Raw genomic sequence first — 14,790 nt, 5'->3', positions numbered from 1 at the left:
AGATACTTACCTGTGTTTTATCGACTATGCAAAGGCATTTGATTGTGTGAATCATAACAAATTATGGATAACATTTTGAAGAATGAGAATTCCAGAACACTTAATTGTTTTCATGCGGAACCTGTACATAGAGCAAGAGGCGATTGCTGGAACAGAACAAGGGGATGTTACATGGTTTAAAGTCAGGAAAGGTGTGCACCAGGGTTGTATCCTTTCACCATACTTATTCAATGTGTATGCTGAGCAAATAATCCAAGAAGCTGGGCTATGTGAAGAAGAACGTGGCATCAAGATTGGAGGAAGGCTCATTAATAACCTGCATTATGCAGATGACACAATCTTGCTTGCTGAAAGAGGACTAGAAGCAGTTACTGATGAAGATCAAAGACTATAGGCTTCAGTATGGATTACACCTCAACATAAAGAAAACAAAAATCCTCATAATGGGACAAATAAGCAATATCATGATATACAGAGAAAATACTGAAGTTGTCAAGGATATCATTTTACTTGGATCCACAATCAACACCCATGGAAACAGCAGTCAAAAAATCAAATGCCGTATTGCCTTGGGCAAACCTGCTGCAAAAGACCTCTTTAAAGTGTTAAAAAGCAAAGATGTTACTCTGAGAACTAAGGTTTGCCTGACCCACGCCATGGTATTTTCAATCGCTTCATATGCATGTGAAAGCTGCACAATGAGTAAGGACGACCAAAGAAGAGTTGATGCCTTTGAATTATGGTGTGAGTGAGGAATACTTAATACACCATGGACTGCCAGAGAATGAACAAATCTGTCTTGGAAGAAGTACAGCCAGAATGCTTCTTAGAAGCAAGGATGGTAAGACTTCATCTCACACACTTTGGACATGTTATCAGTAGGGACCATTCCCTGGAGAAGGACATCATGCTTGGTAAAGTAGAGGGTCAGCAAAGAAAAGGAAGACCCTCAATGAGATGGATCGACACAGTGGCTACAACATATCAACAGGTTCGAACACATCAACTACTGTGAGAATGGTGCAGCGCCATATCCTGTTGTATGTACATGGTCGCTGTAAGTCAGAATTGACTCTCTGGTACTTAACACCAATATCACCATGAGGAAATTTAACACTGATACAATCTCCTATCTAAAATTTGAACATACTCAAATGTCTCCAGGTGTCAAAAATATCCTTTATAATTATAATTTTCTTTCTCCAGTCCAGGAACCAACCAAAGATCATACATTGCTTTTAGTTATGTCTCTTTTCATCTCCTTAAATCTGTAAGTTTCGTTTTGCAAAGGTTTTTTCTTTCTAAGATTGCCATTTTTTAGTCCAGTACATTGTTTTGCATAATGTTCCTCAATTTGGATTTGTCGTTTCCTCGTTAGATTCAAGTTAAAACTTTAAAAAATTTTTTTTTGCACGAGTACTACATAGGTAGTATTGTAGCCAATAAGCTTTATCCGAAAAAAAAAAAAAAACCAAACCCATTGCCATCAATTCAATTCTGACTCATAGCAACCCTGTAGGACAGAGTAGAGCTGCTCCATAGGGTATCCCAGGATCAGCTGGTAGATTCCGACCTTTTGGTTAGCAGCTGAGCTCTTAACCACCGAGCCACCAGGGCTCCACCACTGTGTCTCCAGGACTCTGTAGTAAGTCATACTACATCACATTCCTATAAGCGTCTTGTGGTTCTGCTTTCTATGTTGAGTGTATTTGTAAAGAACAAATTAAATAGTAACTCAGTGAACTGAGGACGTGCTGAAAGCTAATCTAGACCTCCAGGACAGAAGCTGGATTAATGTCAAAATCCTGCATCTCTATGATACAGTTCAGGAATCAGAAGGCTGATTTATACTGATATCACATTTTCTTTTTTTTTTTCATATAACCTAGAGCTTATACTTTGCAGTATAAAAGAACTGGTTTGGAAACACATACAATTTTTTTGGCAAACTAAAGGCGAAGTATTAACCTTAAGATAGACTTGAATCTTGTAATTCTTCATCCAAGTGAAACTGATTATAATACAGTTTATATCACAATCCTTTTGCTTGTTTACTGGTTTGCAACTACACACACACCGCCTTCCTCCTCTTGAGCTGCTACTGCCAGAGAAAGCTGGTTGTTCCAGATTTGGGTAACAAAGAGATCAGGATACCAGAGACATCAGGTAAATACAGAACAATTTTAGTCGACTCAAGCCTAGAACAAAAATCTCACTTAAATTTGTTGTTTTAAGTGCAATGTTAGCTAACAAATTAAGGCATTCATTTGTTCACTCAGTTTTCAGACTTTCATTTGCAACTTTGCCGGATACAGAACGACAAATTAAGATACCTATGAACAGATATTTGCATATCCTTATGCTCAGACCTGGAAACCCTGGTGGTGTAGTGGTTAAGTGCTACGGCTGCTAAACAAGAGGTCAGCAGTTAGAATCTGCCAGGCGCTCCTTGGAAACTCTACAGGGCAGTTCTACTCTGTCCTATAGGGTCACTATGAGTCAGAATCAACTCGATGGCAGAGGGGTTTTTTTTTTTTTTGATGCTCAGACCTGTTTCTCAAAGAATTTAAGATAGTTTACAGAAATACATGTGATTTAACAAAAACCCAAACTATCAAGAAATGCAATCAGGGTGAAAGAAAAATAATATCAATGATGAGACTTATTTACAACATGAAGTGCAAGCTGTGAATTTTTTTTCTTAAAGGTGAGAGATAACTTGAGTGTCAACATGTTTCCATGCTAAGGTGAAAGTGAATATTTAAAGATGGAAAAGTTAGGAATGATGATTGCTGGAGCAAAGTCCGAAGCAGACAAGAGAGGATGGGATCAAAACCATGAAGGTTGGGGTGAGAATTAGAGAGACACAAAGGATGTCTTCATATATAAGGATGAAGCAGCAATTGTTTATGAGTCAGTGTGGAACAAAGAAGCCAATCGTCTCTACTAGTCCTAGGGCATGTGGGAAGTGGAAAATAGCCTTAAATATCCAGTGAAATACTGTAATTTAAGACTGGAAATCCTGTCTTCTGCTTTCTTTTGCTCCCTTCACTGACTAAAATTCATGGACTGAGGTGCTCATATTGCAGAATATAACTCCTCAGTGTTTATGGGAGTACTTGGAGCCCAGGAAAAAGATTTGACTATACAGGTATGCTTTGGCCCTTTATTTAGCTTGACTGTTGAGTGTAAGTAAAAGCTATAATCCTACCTTCTCCTATCTTCGCTCTATGACCTCCTTCATTCAATAAGTATGTGCCTCTTGTGTGTCATACAACCTGCCTACTCCCACCCCGGTTTTTACTGTTGCCCATCATTTCTACAGATCCAGCTGATAAGTTCTGGCTTCAATCCTGACCTCTGTGGTAAAGTCTGCAGAGATTCAGGCCAAAGACATCTTGAGCCTAAGAAAGTATAGGATCTTCTCTCTTATTCAGAAATGTAGTCTTTTAAGCTGTTTGTTTCCTCTTATCTAGGGCTAAAGATGGCTACAATTAAGCAGGAAGGTCACACATCTTTGGAGAGTTCTGGCACTTTGGAGTATCACATTCTGAGAGCCAAGAAAGTACCTCAGAGGATCATCTAATGAAACCCAGCCTTATTTTGAGGTAAAAAATGAAGGCCTCAAATGAATTCAAGCATAAACACAGCTGAAACTAGGACCCTAGTCTCCTGACTCCTTGATCTATGCTCTTCCTAGCATGTGATACCGCTCACCAAATAAAGCTGGGCTAATGGACTCGAATCTCACAACTGCAGATAGGTATTTCTGAGGAAACAAGAAGTTTAAATTTATCTCCCTATGTGAGCTAGAGTATATCAATATTTGCACTCTAAGTGCTTGTTTTCAGAGCCCTTATAGTTATCCTTCCGCTAAACTAGGCAACCACTGAGTAATGAAGATTATCAAAACTCAACAAAACAATGGGAGGAACTAGTGCGCTTTCATGTCTGATTATTTCATTTTGTGAACTAAGTGCTCTGATCTCCCAAAGAATTTCCAAGTCAGACATATGTCATGCCTGAAGGTGAGAAATTAAGTTGACTGTATCTTTACATATTTATATACTAAAAAAAAAAAAAAACCAAAAACCAAACCCAGTGCAATCGAGTCGATTTCGACTCATAGCGACCCTATAGGACAGAGTAGAACTGCCCCATAGAGTGTCCAAGGAGCGCCTGATGGACTCGAACTGCCGGCCCTTCGGTTAGCAGCCGTAGCACTTAACCACTACGCCACCAGGGTTTCCATATTTATATACATCAATCACAGATTTAGTATTTGCAAGATCGGTGTCGTGGTGTTTTGCAGTATTGAGTGGGAGTGGGAGCTAAACCAAATCACTCCAGCATCTTAGTTTTGTGGTCAGAGTATCAGAGCTAGAAGAGGTCATTTTGTCTTCAATTTATACGAAGGAGAAACAAAAGCAGTTTGAGCAATTTAACCACTGATTGCATCTCTCTGGTTGATTCTGTTCCACTCCCATAGGATACTATGACCTAAAGCCAGTTGCTTCCACTTCTATTTCTCTTTAATCTCAGAGGTATTCATCAAAGATAAATAATCTACCCGTGATCTTAAATCCTTCCTGGGTCTTGTCTTTTACCACTTCAGTTAGGATTGTATGTGGTGACATAGGATCTTGAGTCTCTGGTGTCGTAGGATAATTCTGCCTCTTTCATGACTATTGAGAAACACAACTAACAGAAGAAAGTACAATTTCTAGAATAGTTCAGATAAAGCAGCCTCACAGAAAAATCAGTGCCATTTACAAGTCTTGTTGTTGTTAGGTACCTTCGAGTCATTTCTGACTCATTGCGACCCTATGCACAACAGAACGAAACACTGCACGGTCCTACACCATCCTCACAACTGTGCTATTATGCTTGAGCCCGTTGTTGCAGCCATTGTGCCAATCCATCTCTTTGAGGGTCTCCTTCTTTTTCACTGACCTTCTACTTTACCAAGCATGACGTCCTCCTCCAGGGACTGATCCCTACTGATAACATGGCCAAAGAAAGAATGTGAGATGTAGTCTCGCCATCCTTGTTTCTAAGAAGCATTCTGGTTGTACTTCTTCCAAGACAGATTTGTTCATTTTCTTTTGGCAGTCCATGGTATATTCAATATTCTCCACCAACACCACAACTCAAAGTCATCCGTTCTTTCTTCGGTCTTCCTTATTCATTGCCCAGCTTTCGCATGCGTATGAGGTGACTGAAAACACCATGGCTTGGGTCAGGCACACCTTAGTCTTCAAGGTGACATCTTTGCTTTTTAACACTTCCAAGAGATCTCTTGCAGCGGATTTACCCAATGCAATGTGTCTTTTGAATTCTTGACTACTGCTTCCATGGGTGTTGATTGTGGATCCAAGTAAAATGAAATCCTTGACAACCTCAATCTTTTCTCCATTTATCATGATGTTGCTTATTAGTCCAGTTGTGAGGATTTTTGTTTTATGTTGAGGTGTAGTCCGTACTGAAGCCTATAGTCTTTGATCTTCATCAGTAAGTGCTTCTAGTTCTCTTTACTTTCAGCAAGCAAGGTTGTGTCATCTGCATAATGCAGGTTTTTAATGAGTCTCCCTCCAATCCTGATGCCCCGTTCTTCTTCACATAATCCAGCTTCTCAGACTTTTTGCTCAACATATAAAGTATGGTGAAAGGATACAACACTGACACACACATGACTTTAAACCATGCAGTATCCCCTTGTTCTGTTCTAATGACTGCTTTTTGATCCATGTACAGATTCCTCATGAAGATAATTAAGTGTTCTGAATTCCCATATTCTGCAATGTTATCCATAATCTGTTATGATCCACAGAGTCGAATGCCTTAGCATAGTCAATAAAACACAGGTAAACATCTTTCTGGTATTCTCTTTCAGCCAGGATCGATCTGACATCAGCAATAATACCCTTGGTTCCACGTCCTCTTCTGAATCTGACTTGGATTTCCTAATAGTTCCCTGTTGATATACTGCTGCAGCCACTTTTGAATGAGATTCAGCAAAATTTTGCTTGCGTGTGATATGAACGATATTGTTTGGTAATTTCTGCATTTGGTTAGATCACCTTTCTTGGGAATAGACATAAATATGGATCTCTTGCGGTGGGTTGGCCAGGTAGCTGTCTTCCAAATTTTTTGGCATAAGCAAATGAGCACTTCCAGCACTGCATCCATTTGTTGAAACATCTCACTTAGTATTCTGTCAATTCCCGGAGTCTTCGTTTTTGCCAATGCCTTCAGTGCAGCTTGGACTTCTTCCTTCAGCACCACCGGTTTCTGACCATTCCTGAAATGGATGAACATACACGGTTGGTTGGTATAGTGACTCTGTGCATTCCTTCCATCAGCTTCTTTTGATGCTTCCTGCATCATTTAATATTTTCCCCATAGAATCCTTCAGTATTGCAACTTGAGTCTTGAAGTTTTTCTTGAATTCTTTCAGCTTGAGAAATGCTGAGTGTGTTCTTTTCTTTTGGTTTTCTATCTCCAGGTCTTTGAACACAACATCATACTTTGTCTTCTTGAGCCACCCTTTGAAATCTTCTGTTCAGCTCTTTTACTTCATCATTTTTTCCTTTAGCCAATCAATGTTCAAGAGCAAGTTTCAGAGTATCTTCTTTCTCTCCTGTGTTTCTAATGACCTCTTGCTTTCTTCATGTATGATGTCTTTGGTGTCATTCCACTATTTGTCTGGTCTTCGATCATTAGTGTTCAACGTGTCAAATCTGTTTTTGAGATGGTCTCTAAATTCAGGTGGGATATACTGAAGGTCAAACTTTGGCTCTCGTGGACTTGTTCTAATTTTCTTCAGTTTCAGCTTGAACTTGCATATGAGTAATTGATGGTCTGATCCAGTCAGCCCCTGGCCTTGTTCTGACTGATGATATTGAGTTTTTCCATTGTCTCTTTCCATAGATGTAGTCGATTTGGAAACAACCTCATATCAGTTCAGGTCATACTTGGCCACCAAATAAGTTTTGGTGTCAAACTTAAAATGACACCAACAAAAATCTTGATTTTCAAAACTTTTTATATCTCAGAACTGCAGATAAGGGTAGAGCAGTTTTGCTGTATTACCTGTGGAAAAAATACCTATTTTATAAGGCTGATGTGTGATCCAAAATAAAAATGAGATGATGTCTATGTGAATGTACCCAACAGACCATAAAGCACGATACAAATACAGCTTCAAATTATCAGTTCTTTAAAAAGTAAGCCTGCTAATAATATTTAATATTTTATTATAAGAACAGAAATAACATTAAAATAAATGTTTTTGGAATATCAACATACAACAAAAACAAACTACAAGACCCCCACCCTTCAACAACAATGCTTAAAGAGCAGTTATCCAGCTGTAGTCTACTTTCCTTAATTTCCTCAGTTCTTTTTCTTCAGATTTTGACAACTGATGCGTAATATCTTCTCCCAAATCTATGCTGTCTGTATCCTGGACCTTTTCGGTAAAATCATTTTCTTCATCTGAATCCTCACTTTCTTTTTCTTCTTCCATATCTACATCATCAGGAATTTCTTCAGCACTGTAACAATGACAGAATAAAACATAAGTATTTAGGATTTAAAAATATTTTTTAAAACAGTAACTTTCTAATTTGAGACACCTATGTGGAAATACAGAAACCCTGGTGGCATAGTGGTTAAGCGCTACAGCCGTGAACCAAAGGGCCAGCAGTTCGAATCCGCCAGATGCTCCTTGGCAACTCTGTGGGGCGGTTCTACTCTGTCCTATAGGGTCGCTATGAGTCAGAATCGACTTGACGGCACTGGGTTTGGTTTTCTTTTTTCTTTTGTGGAAATACAATCATCTGGACCAAGTATGTGAAACATCTTGTTGCTAATTGCTTTTTACAGATTATGGGTTATCATAAAAGAACAGATGAATTTATAAAAAGCTTGAATTATATAACTAAATCCTTAAAAGACACACACACACAAAAGTTTGACGCTTATTTTCAATGTACTTTACCTGATTTAATAATTTTATATCCTTTAATGACTTTAAAACTAGAATATAAGGAAATACAATGGAAAAACATTCTAAGAAAGAATAGGAAAACACACACAAATCATCCCGTTTTCCTGAACACAGAACATCTAAACATATTTTAAGATGTCTTACCTCTTACTCTCCTTAGACAGCAGCAATGAGTTTATAAACATGGAGCATAGTAAAGAAGCGGATGGCAGTACATGGGCTGGAGTGTGAAGAAGCTAGAATAAAAAAAAGAAAAACAGGGTTTTATTTAAAAAGGTTATCCCTTGGCACATTCTGTTTCTTCAAATGTCCTTACTAAGTACCTATTATTCTAAATGCCAAGAGATGAACAAAACAGGCTTTCCCCACAGAAAAATGAAATTCATCTTCCTAAAGCTGAAAAAATGACCTTTCCCCTCACCCTGGTTCTAGGCCAAAATAACCCTAAGTCCTAACTTTTATGCTGCTTTGCTTTGGGCATTAAAGCTGCACAATATACAAACAGGTATTTAAAAGTTATTTGATTCAGACTGACTGAATAAAAGTTCTAACTTAAAGGTGCTTTGATACATTTATTGTTTCACATTGTTTGCCTTAAAATTACTTACCTCACTAATTGCAGGTATGTTTTCTGTTAAGGGTAGTTGTACCAACTCATTCCCCAAAGCATCATTTAATTTTTCATCCTGCTGTTGCCTGTGCTTTCCCAGTATGAAATAAAATGGGGTTGTCGGAAGACTTTCTTCTGCTAGTAGCTGTAAGAATTTAAGACAAAGGGAAATTATTTCAGTACAAAGGCAGAACTGCTTTAAATTCAAGAATATGTACTACGGAGCCATAAAACATCAGGGATGGAAGGAACTTCAGAAATTACTATGATCCTCTCATTCACTATGGAAAAAGTAAAACAGTGAACACTTAAAAGAAAAATGCAAAATATTCATTTACCATGACTTTCTTTCCAAATCCTACCAAAATGACAGTAAAAGCTTTTGAAGCAGGTATAAACCCACAACGGTAAAGAGAATGGGGGAATGGCCTAGAAATAATTACACTAGAGATTTTCTCCATAGGACAGCTCAGCTACATAGTAGCAGTCAGAGGAGACATGTTCCACCTAGGCAAAAACTTCCATACTGCCTTTGTGGCCCACTTTTAAATAAAAGCAGCCAGCCCAAAATCATCCAACTCTGACGAACATCTCTATAATAGAAGACAAAGATCAAAACAGACTGAAGACAAACACTAAAGTGATAGAAATAGACTATGCAAGGGAAAAAATACATATATATTGGATGATAAAGATGAGAAAATCTTCCACAAAACAGAGAAAAAATAGAAAAAAAAATTAGAGCATTATTTCAGGAGGCTCAACACTAAATAATAGGAATTTCAGAAAAAAGAACAGAGAAAACTTAGTTAAGGAAGTAATTTAAGAAATATTTCTAGAAAATTTTCTAGGGCATGAGTTCCCAGACAGAAGGAGCCCAATGAAAGCCCAGTATAATGGATGAAAATATTCACAAGGAAAACCACTATGAAATGTCAGAACACCAGAACCAAGAAAATTTTTCCTTAGGTCTCTGCTCAAAACCCTCCGAGGAGCTCCACATTTCACTTAGAGGAAAAGTTCTAGTCTTTTCAGTAGGCCCACCTTGACTAACCAACTAAAAATTATAAGCTGTACCCCGTATCCTTTTTTCCTTCGCTTCCCACACCCCATAATTCTTATCACCTTCTAAAATACTACAAATTTTACTTATTTAATGCTTGATGTTTATTGTCTGCATCTTCTGGTGAGATTGTAAACGTAAGTTTCGAGACTGGACTATTTCATTCACCGATGTATGTACCCATGTATCTACAACAGTCCCTGGCATACGGTAGATGATCAAAAAGTAACTGGTAAATGAATTCAGTGAGTTTTTGGAAAAAAAAAAACAAGCCAGATTACAGAAAAAAGGTCAAGAATAGACTTCAAGCCAGGGCTTAGAACCAGGCTGGTCTGATTCGAACCCTGCTGAGAATCTGCACTTGTAACAAGTTCCTAGGGGACGTTAATGCTGCTGGTTCGGGACCAGTTCTGAGAACCACTAGGAAAGCAGTGGTTCTCAAAATTTATTACATGTAAGAATCACCTAGAGATCTTGTTAAAATGCAGATTCTCAGCAGGAGTTTGAACTGGAATGAACTGGTTGGAAGCCTTGCTTCTAGCAACACTGGAAGCTATAAATTAACTGGAAAATACCTTCAAAATTCTAAGAGAAAATTATTTTTCATCCTAGAACTTGATACCCAACCATCAAATGGGAGAGTAAAATAAAAATATTTTCAAACATGCAGGTCTTAAATTTACCTCCTATGCACTAACAGAATGTGCTTCACCAAAGCAAGGGAGTACCTGAAGAATGAGGACAACTATGGGATCTAACACAGCAGAAGTAAAATGAATCCTCAGAATGACAGTGCAGGACATCCTAGGGTGACTACTGTCAGCAGGTTTACAGAGCAACTGGTTTAAACTGAAGGAGGTCAGAGGGCTCTTGGAAATATCTTTTCAAGACTTGAAATACCTAACATGTCTGAAAATACTGAGAGGAGATTTACACAACTTGGATAGAGTTTGGGGTCAAATTAGGTCAGAAGTACAAAGAAAACTAAGTAAATGAAAAAACAAGATAATCATTAACTCTAGAGAAAGCAAAATGCTGGTTACAATCTGTGTATTACTACATGGCTCTTCTATGAACAGTGTTTACATGGTTATAACAGGTACTGACCTGATCAGTGTGAGATATATCTATATTAGATAAGCTTGGGACCAAGAAGGTGTGTGTATGTTGTGTTGGTGGTAGTGCTGGTGTGAAAAAGAGCTAAAACCTCACCTGCAATAGATGAGAGTTAACAAATAATATCTAAGCCTGAAAAATCCAGAATCAGCAATATAAATATGTTTCTTAGTGATACAGAGGTACATAAAAACTCCAGCTAAGGACTGAGAGTGATTATCTTCATGGATAATTGGTGGAGTGTTGGGAGTTGGTACTGGGGACCAGTTTTCCCTAAAAAGGGCTGTAGGACAATTTGACTCTATAAATCACAGGCATATATTACTGATAACACAAATTAATAGGCAAGTTCGTTTATATAAACACATGACTTGTAATACCATTTTAGGGCCAGATGAAACATTGTTCTCATAGCTGAGTTCTAGAAGATAACCTCACCTTTACAGGGAGGCAATGCAGCCTGCACCACGAGTGGCGAAGCCACAACATACCTGTTTGCTTGTTGGTGTAAGTTTCTCTTCTGGAGACTTTGCACTGAATGTCAGTAAACTCTGAAAAGAGAGATCGAATGATGATGCAAAAGGTAAATTGTAGAGTGCAGATCTAAAGAAGGTGTTTACAAGTTAGAAGACATATATATCTGCCCACAGATAAGTAATGAAAATTTAAAGCATATTTAGTAACTGCTGTGAGAATAAAAAGACTGTGTTCTGAAAGACAGAATTTAGGAACTGATAGTGAAATAAAATTCAACCAGCAGATCAAACCTAAGCCACCATTTTCTTTACGGCAAATCAAATACTAAAAAAAAAAAAATTGAACCATGCTAATGAATATAATTTTAAATATTTTTAGTTGTCTTCTGCTTTTTTGCTGTCACTCAGCTAATGTAAGCAATACTTAAAGAGCCTCAAAGATGTGGTAGTGGAGTCCCTGTGTGGTGCAAATGGTTAAGATGCTTGGCTGCTAACCAAAAGATTAGTGGTTCAAGTCTACCCAGAGGCACCCCAGAAGAAAGGCCTGGTGATCTACTTCTGAAAAATCAGCCACTGAAAACCTACTGAGCACAGTTCCACTCTGACACACATGTGGTCACAGTGAGTGGGAATCAGCTCTATGGCAACTGGCTAATAAATACACTTCTACTGGTGATATTGCTGCACAGCATATTCGATGGTTTCTTTCGGGATCTATTCCTTTAATGAAAGTATTCCACCCATCACGGGACAATTATTACACTCTAATATTAAAGCAACTAAAAATTACACATAGAAAGTAATTGCCTTAAGTGGGCTAGGCTACCTGTGATTTCGTCAGGAAGTAAAACTGGGATCTGTTCAGCCACTGGTAAGCTTCTGAGGTGAATGATTCTGGGACATCCCGTGGAATGAACACTCCCCAGTGCACTTCCTCTCTGGAGATATTCTTTTGAATATATACTGGCCGTGGCTCACTAGGTTTAAATACAAACACTAGAGGGAAAAACAAACAGATATTAAAATTTTGCCTGCAAGGGTTAGTTCTAATCTCAGATAGGCCGCGCTAATCCTGGGATTTACCCAACTGCGTAAATGGCCCAGGTCTCGATTATTGTAAGCTCCAACACATATCTACTTGGGGGCTACTATGTGCCAAGCAAGTTAGGTATGAGGGCTAGTCTTAGTTGCCAACTGCATGGCTTTAACAAAGAAAAATTTATTCTCTCACAGTCTAGGTGGTTAAAAGTTCAAATTTGGGCGCCAGCTCTAAAGAGAACAATTTCTCTGTTGACTCTGGGGGAAGGTCCTTGTCATCAATCTTCCCTTGGTCTAGGAGGTTCTCAGTGCAGGGACCTCAAATCCAAAGGACACGCTCTGCTCCTGGCGTTTCTTTCTTGGTGGTATGAGGTCCCTCTCCTCTCTGCTCAAATCTCTCTTTTATATTTCAAGAGATTGACTCAAAATACAATCTAATTCTGTAGACTGAATCCTGCCTCATTAACAAAACTGCCTCTAATCCTGCCTCATTAGCATCACAGAGGTTAGGATTTACAATACACAGGATAATCCCATCAGATTACACAACAGAGGACAAGCACACACTACTGGGAATCATGGCCTAGCCAAGTTGATACGTGTTTTTGGGGGACACAACTCAATCGATAACAGCTAGGAAGAAAAAGAAAAAGAAGAATCCCTGCTCCAGAGACGGGGCCTACTGCAGAAGAAAGACACTAAAACATTATTATAGCATTTTGTGCTAAGTATTAGAACAGAGATATGAAGATAGTGCTTTAAGAATGTAGAGGAGAAATTGTTTTTTGGGGGAGCTGGAATGCTTTAAAAAGGAGAAATCTCTCTTGGATATGAAGGCTAATTTGGAATTGGTCTGTGGAAAAGTGAGGGATGTACTGGAGCTCTTCTAGAAACAGGCATGAATACACACATAACAATGTGTTGAAGCAAGGTATCAAGAAAGGAAGGCAGTGCCTTAGGCAAAGTAGCTTCAAATGAACATCTGATTCACAGACAAGTTTCACTCAAATTACATGAAGGATGTTAAAAAAAAAAAATTCAGGTAACAGGTCTCCTCTCACTCTCAATTATGGTCTGTACTTACGGTCTGAACCCACTGAAGACTGAGAGATGGCAGCAATATTCTCTGAATTAGGATCAGGACCCATAACGCTAACGTTCAATTTTGTACTCCACTCCACTGGGCGGGGGGTAAGAAAAAAAGATTCATCTTTAAGGAAACACTTACCAAAAGCTTTTTTAAGCTTGTCTTTTAAAGTGGAAAACTTCCTTACTCCATTTTTGCGATATACTGTTCTTGAGGCATCACTTACCTCTTAGACAACTTGGAATGTCTATTCTGAGTCTTTCTTGGGACAATCACCACTATTATTCCCAGAAAAGGGATTTTACACTTCCAACTAACACATGGGGACACATTTAAATTATTTGTGGAAGGCTGTACTAAAGTGAGTGGCAGGAAAAAGAAAACTAAGGTGGAACTTCAGTGTTCCTTCTGCACACCACAAAATGCTTATTATTTCAGTGACACTATTCTCTGGTGTTACACTGTTGCTAAACGTGGGTAAAATGTTAGCCAGAGTCACTGTATGGAACATTAAAAAAAAAAAAAGGTTTTCATAAATATCCATTGCTATGCAACCGTTGTCTTCCAACTATACTTGGATGAGTAAAATGCAGTAAGTCCACATTGTTAGGAGGACTGTGGCAGGCTACATTCAAATTTTAAGCTGTCAGGGATACTGTAGGTTAATATGCATAATAAATTCGCAGAAGCATTTCCCAAGTTGTTATTTTTATCAAAGTTGCACCCACTATGCAGCTGTGTGACCTGTGAGAAGATGGCAAACATGTAGAGCAACAGAAAGTCATGTACTGACATGTAAGTAAAGCCCTAAGACTTCACATTTTGGTGGCATACCATGTTATGTGAAAAAGTACATATTCTCCAGAAGTCTCAAAATACTGAAGTTCAATGGTAACTTCCTACAAGTTTTGCCAAGTCACTCTACAGTAAAAAATCTTACGTGTACAACTGAGCAGATTCCAACAGCACAGGATGTCATTTTCAGTAGCACCAAGAAGATACTTAGAGCACGTCAATCGTCCAAAGCAAAGGTGCCTAGATTAAAACCACAGAGAAGTTAACAGTTCTAGCACACCTACTTACACTGATTATAAGCTATGATGCCACGCAGGTTTTTAGACAGACGTGTTTGCTCACAATTATTGTGTAGAAAAAAGGGACTAAGGAGTAAGCTGCTCCGTTTGTTTAGGTAAATAGGCTTGATGGCCAATTCTTTTCTCTAATATATCAGGGAATATACGAATTACCACTTAAGGAGAAAATGTATGTGAAATGAAGATCACTTGACAAAAACCTTATTTTATAACTTGTTTACCTAGAAGAGAAAAATCTGGAATTTGAATTCTGAAGAAAACTTTATTAATTCAGAATCAGTCATTTTGGGAATAA

At 38.3% G+C, this 14,790-nt stretch overlaps 2 protein-coding genes across 2 annotated transcripts in view; one reads left to right on the top strand and one right to left on the bottom strand.

Moving 5' to 3' along the window:
• LOC126077915 (translation initiation factor IF-2-like) overlaps positions 1 to 14,790 on the top strand; it is a 420,687-nt gene that overhangs the window by 294,348 nt on the left and 111,549 nt on the right. The gene's annotated exons all lie outside the window — the stretch shown is intronic.
• Positions 7,221 to 14,790, bottom strand: part of WDR75 (WD repeat domain 75) — a 35,971-nt gene continuing 28,401 nt past the window's right edge. Inside the window, exons 15-21 of the mRNA XM_049887659.1 lie at positions 14,342 to 14,436; positions 13,399 to 13,494; positions 12,103 to 12,272; positions 11,292 to 11,351; positions 8,620 to 8,766; positions 8,156 to 8,247; positions 7,221 to 7,556 (exon numbers count right to left, since the gene is read on the bottom strand). Of these exons, the coding sequence (XP_049743616.1) occupies positions 7,352 to 7,556; positions 8,156 to 8,247; positions 8,620 to 8,766; positions 11,292 to 11,351; positions 12,103 to 12,272; positions 13,399 to 13,494; positions 14,342 to 14,436 (865 nt within the window). The 3' untranslated portion in view covers positions 7,221 to 7,351. The remainder of the gene's footprint in view (positions 7,557 to 8,155; positions 8,248 to 8,619; positions 8,767 to 11,291; positions 11,352 to 12,102; positions 12,273 to 13,398; positions 13,495 to 14,341; positions 14,437 to 14,790) is intronic.

This window comes from Elephas maximus, chromosome 6 (assembly GCF_024166365.1).
Source record: "Elephas maximus indicus isolate mEleMax1 chromosome 6, mEleMax1 primary haplotype, whole genome shotgun sequence".
Classification (NCBI taxonomy): Eukaryota; Metazoa; Chordata; class Mammalia; order Proboscidea; family Elephantidae; genus Elephas; species Elephas maximus.
The sequence above is the reverse complement of the archived record's forward strand: the minus strand, read 5'-3'. Positions and strand labels throughout refer to the sequence as shown.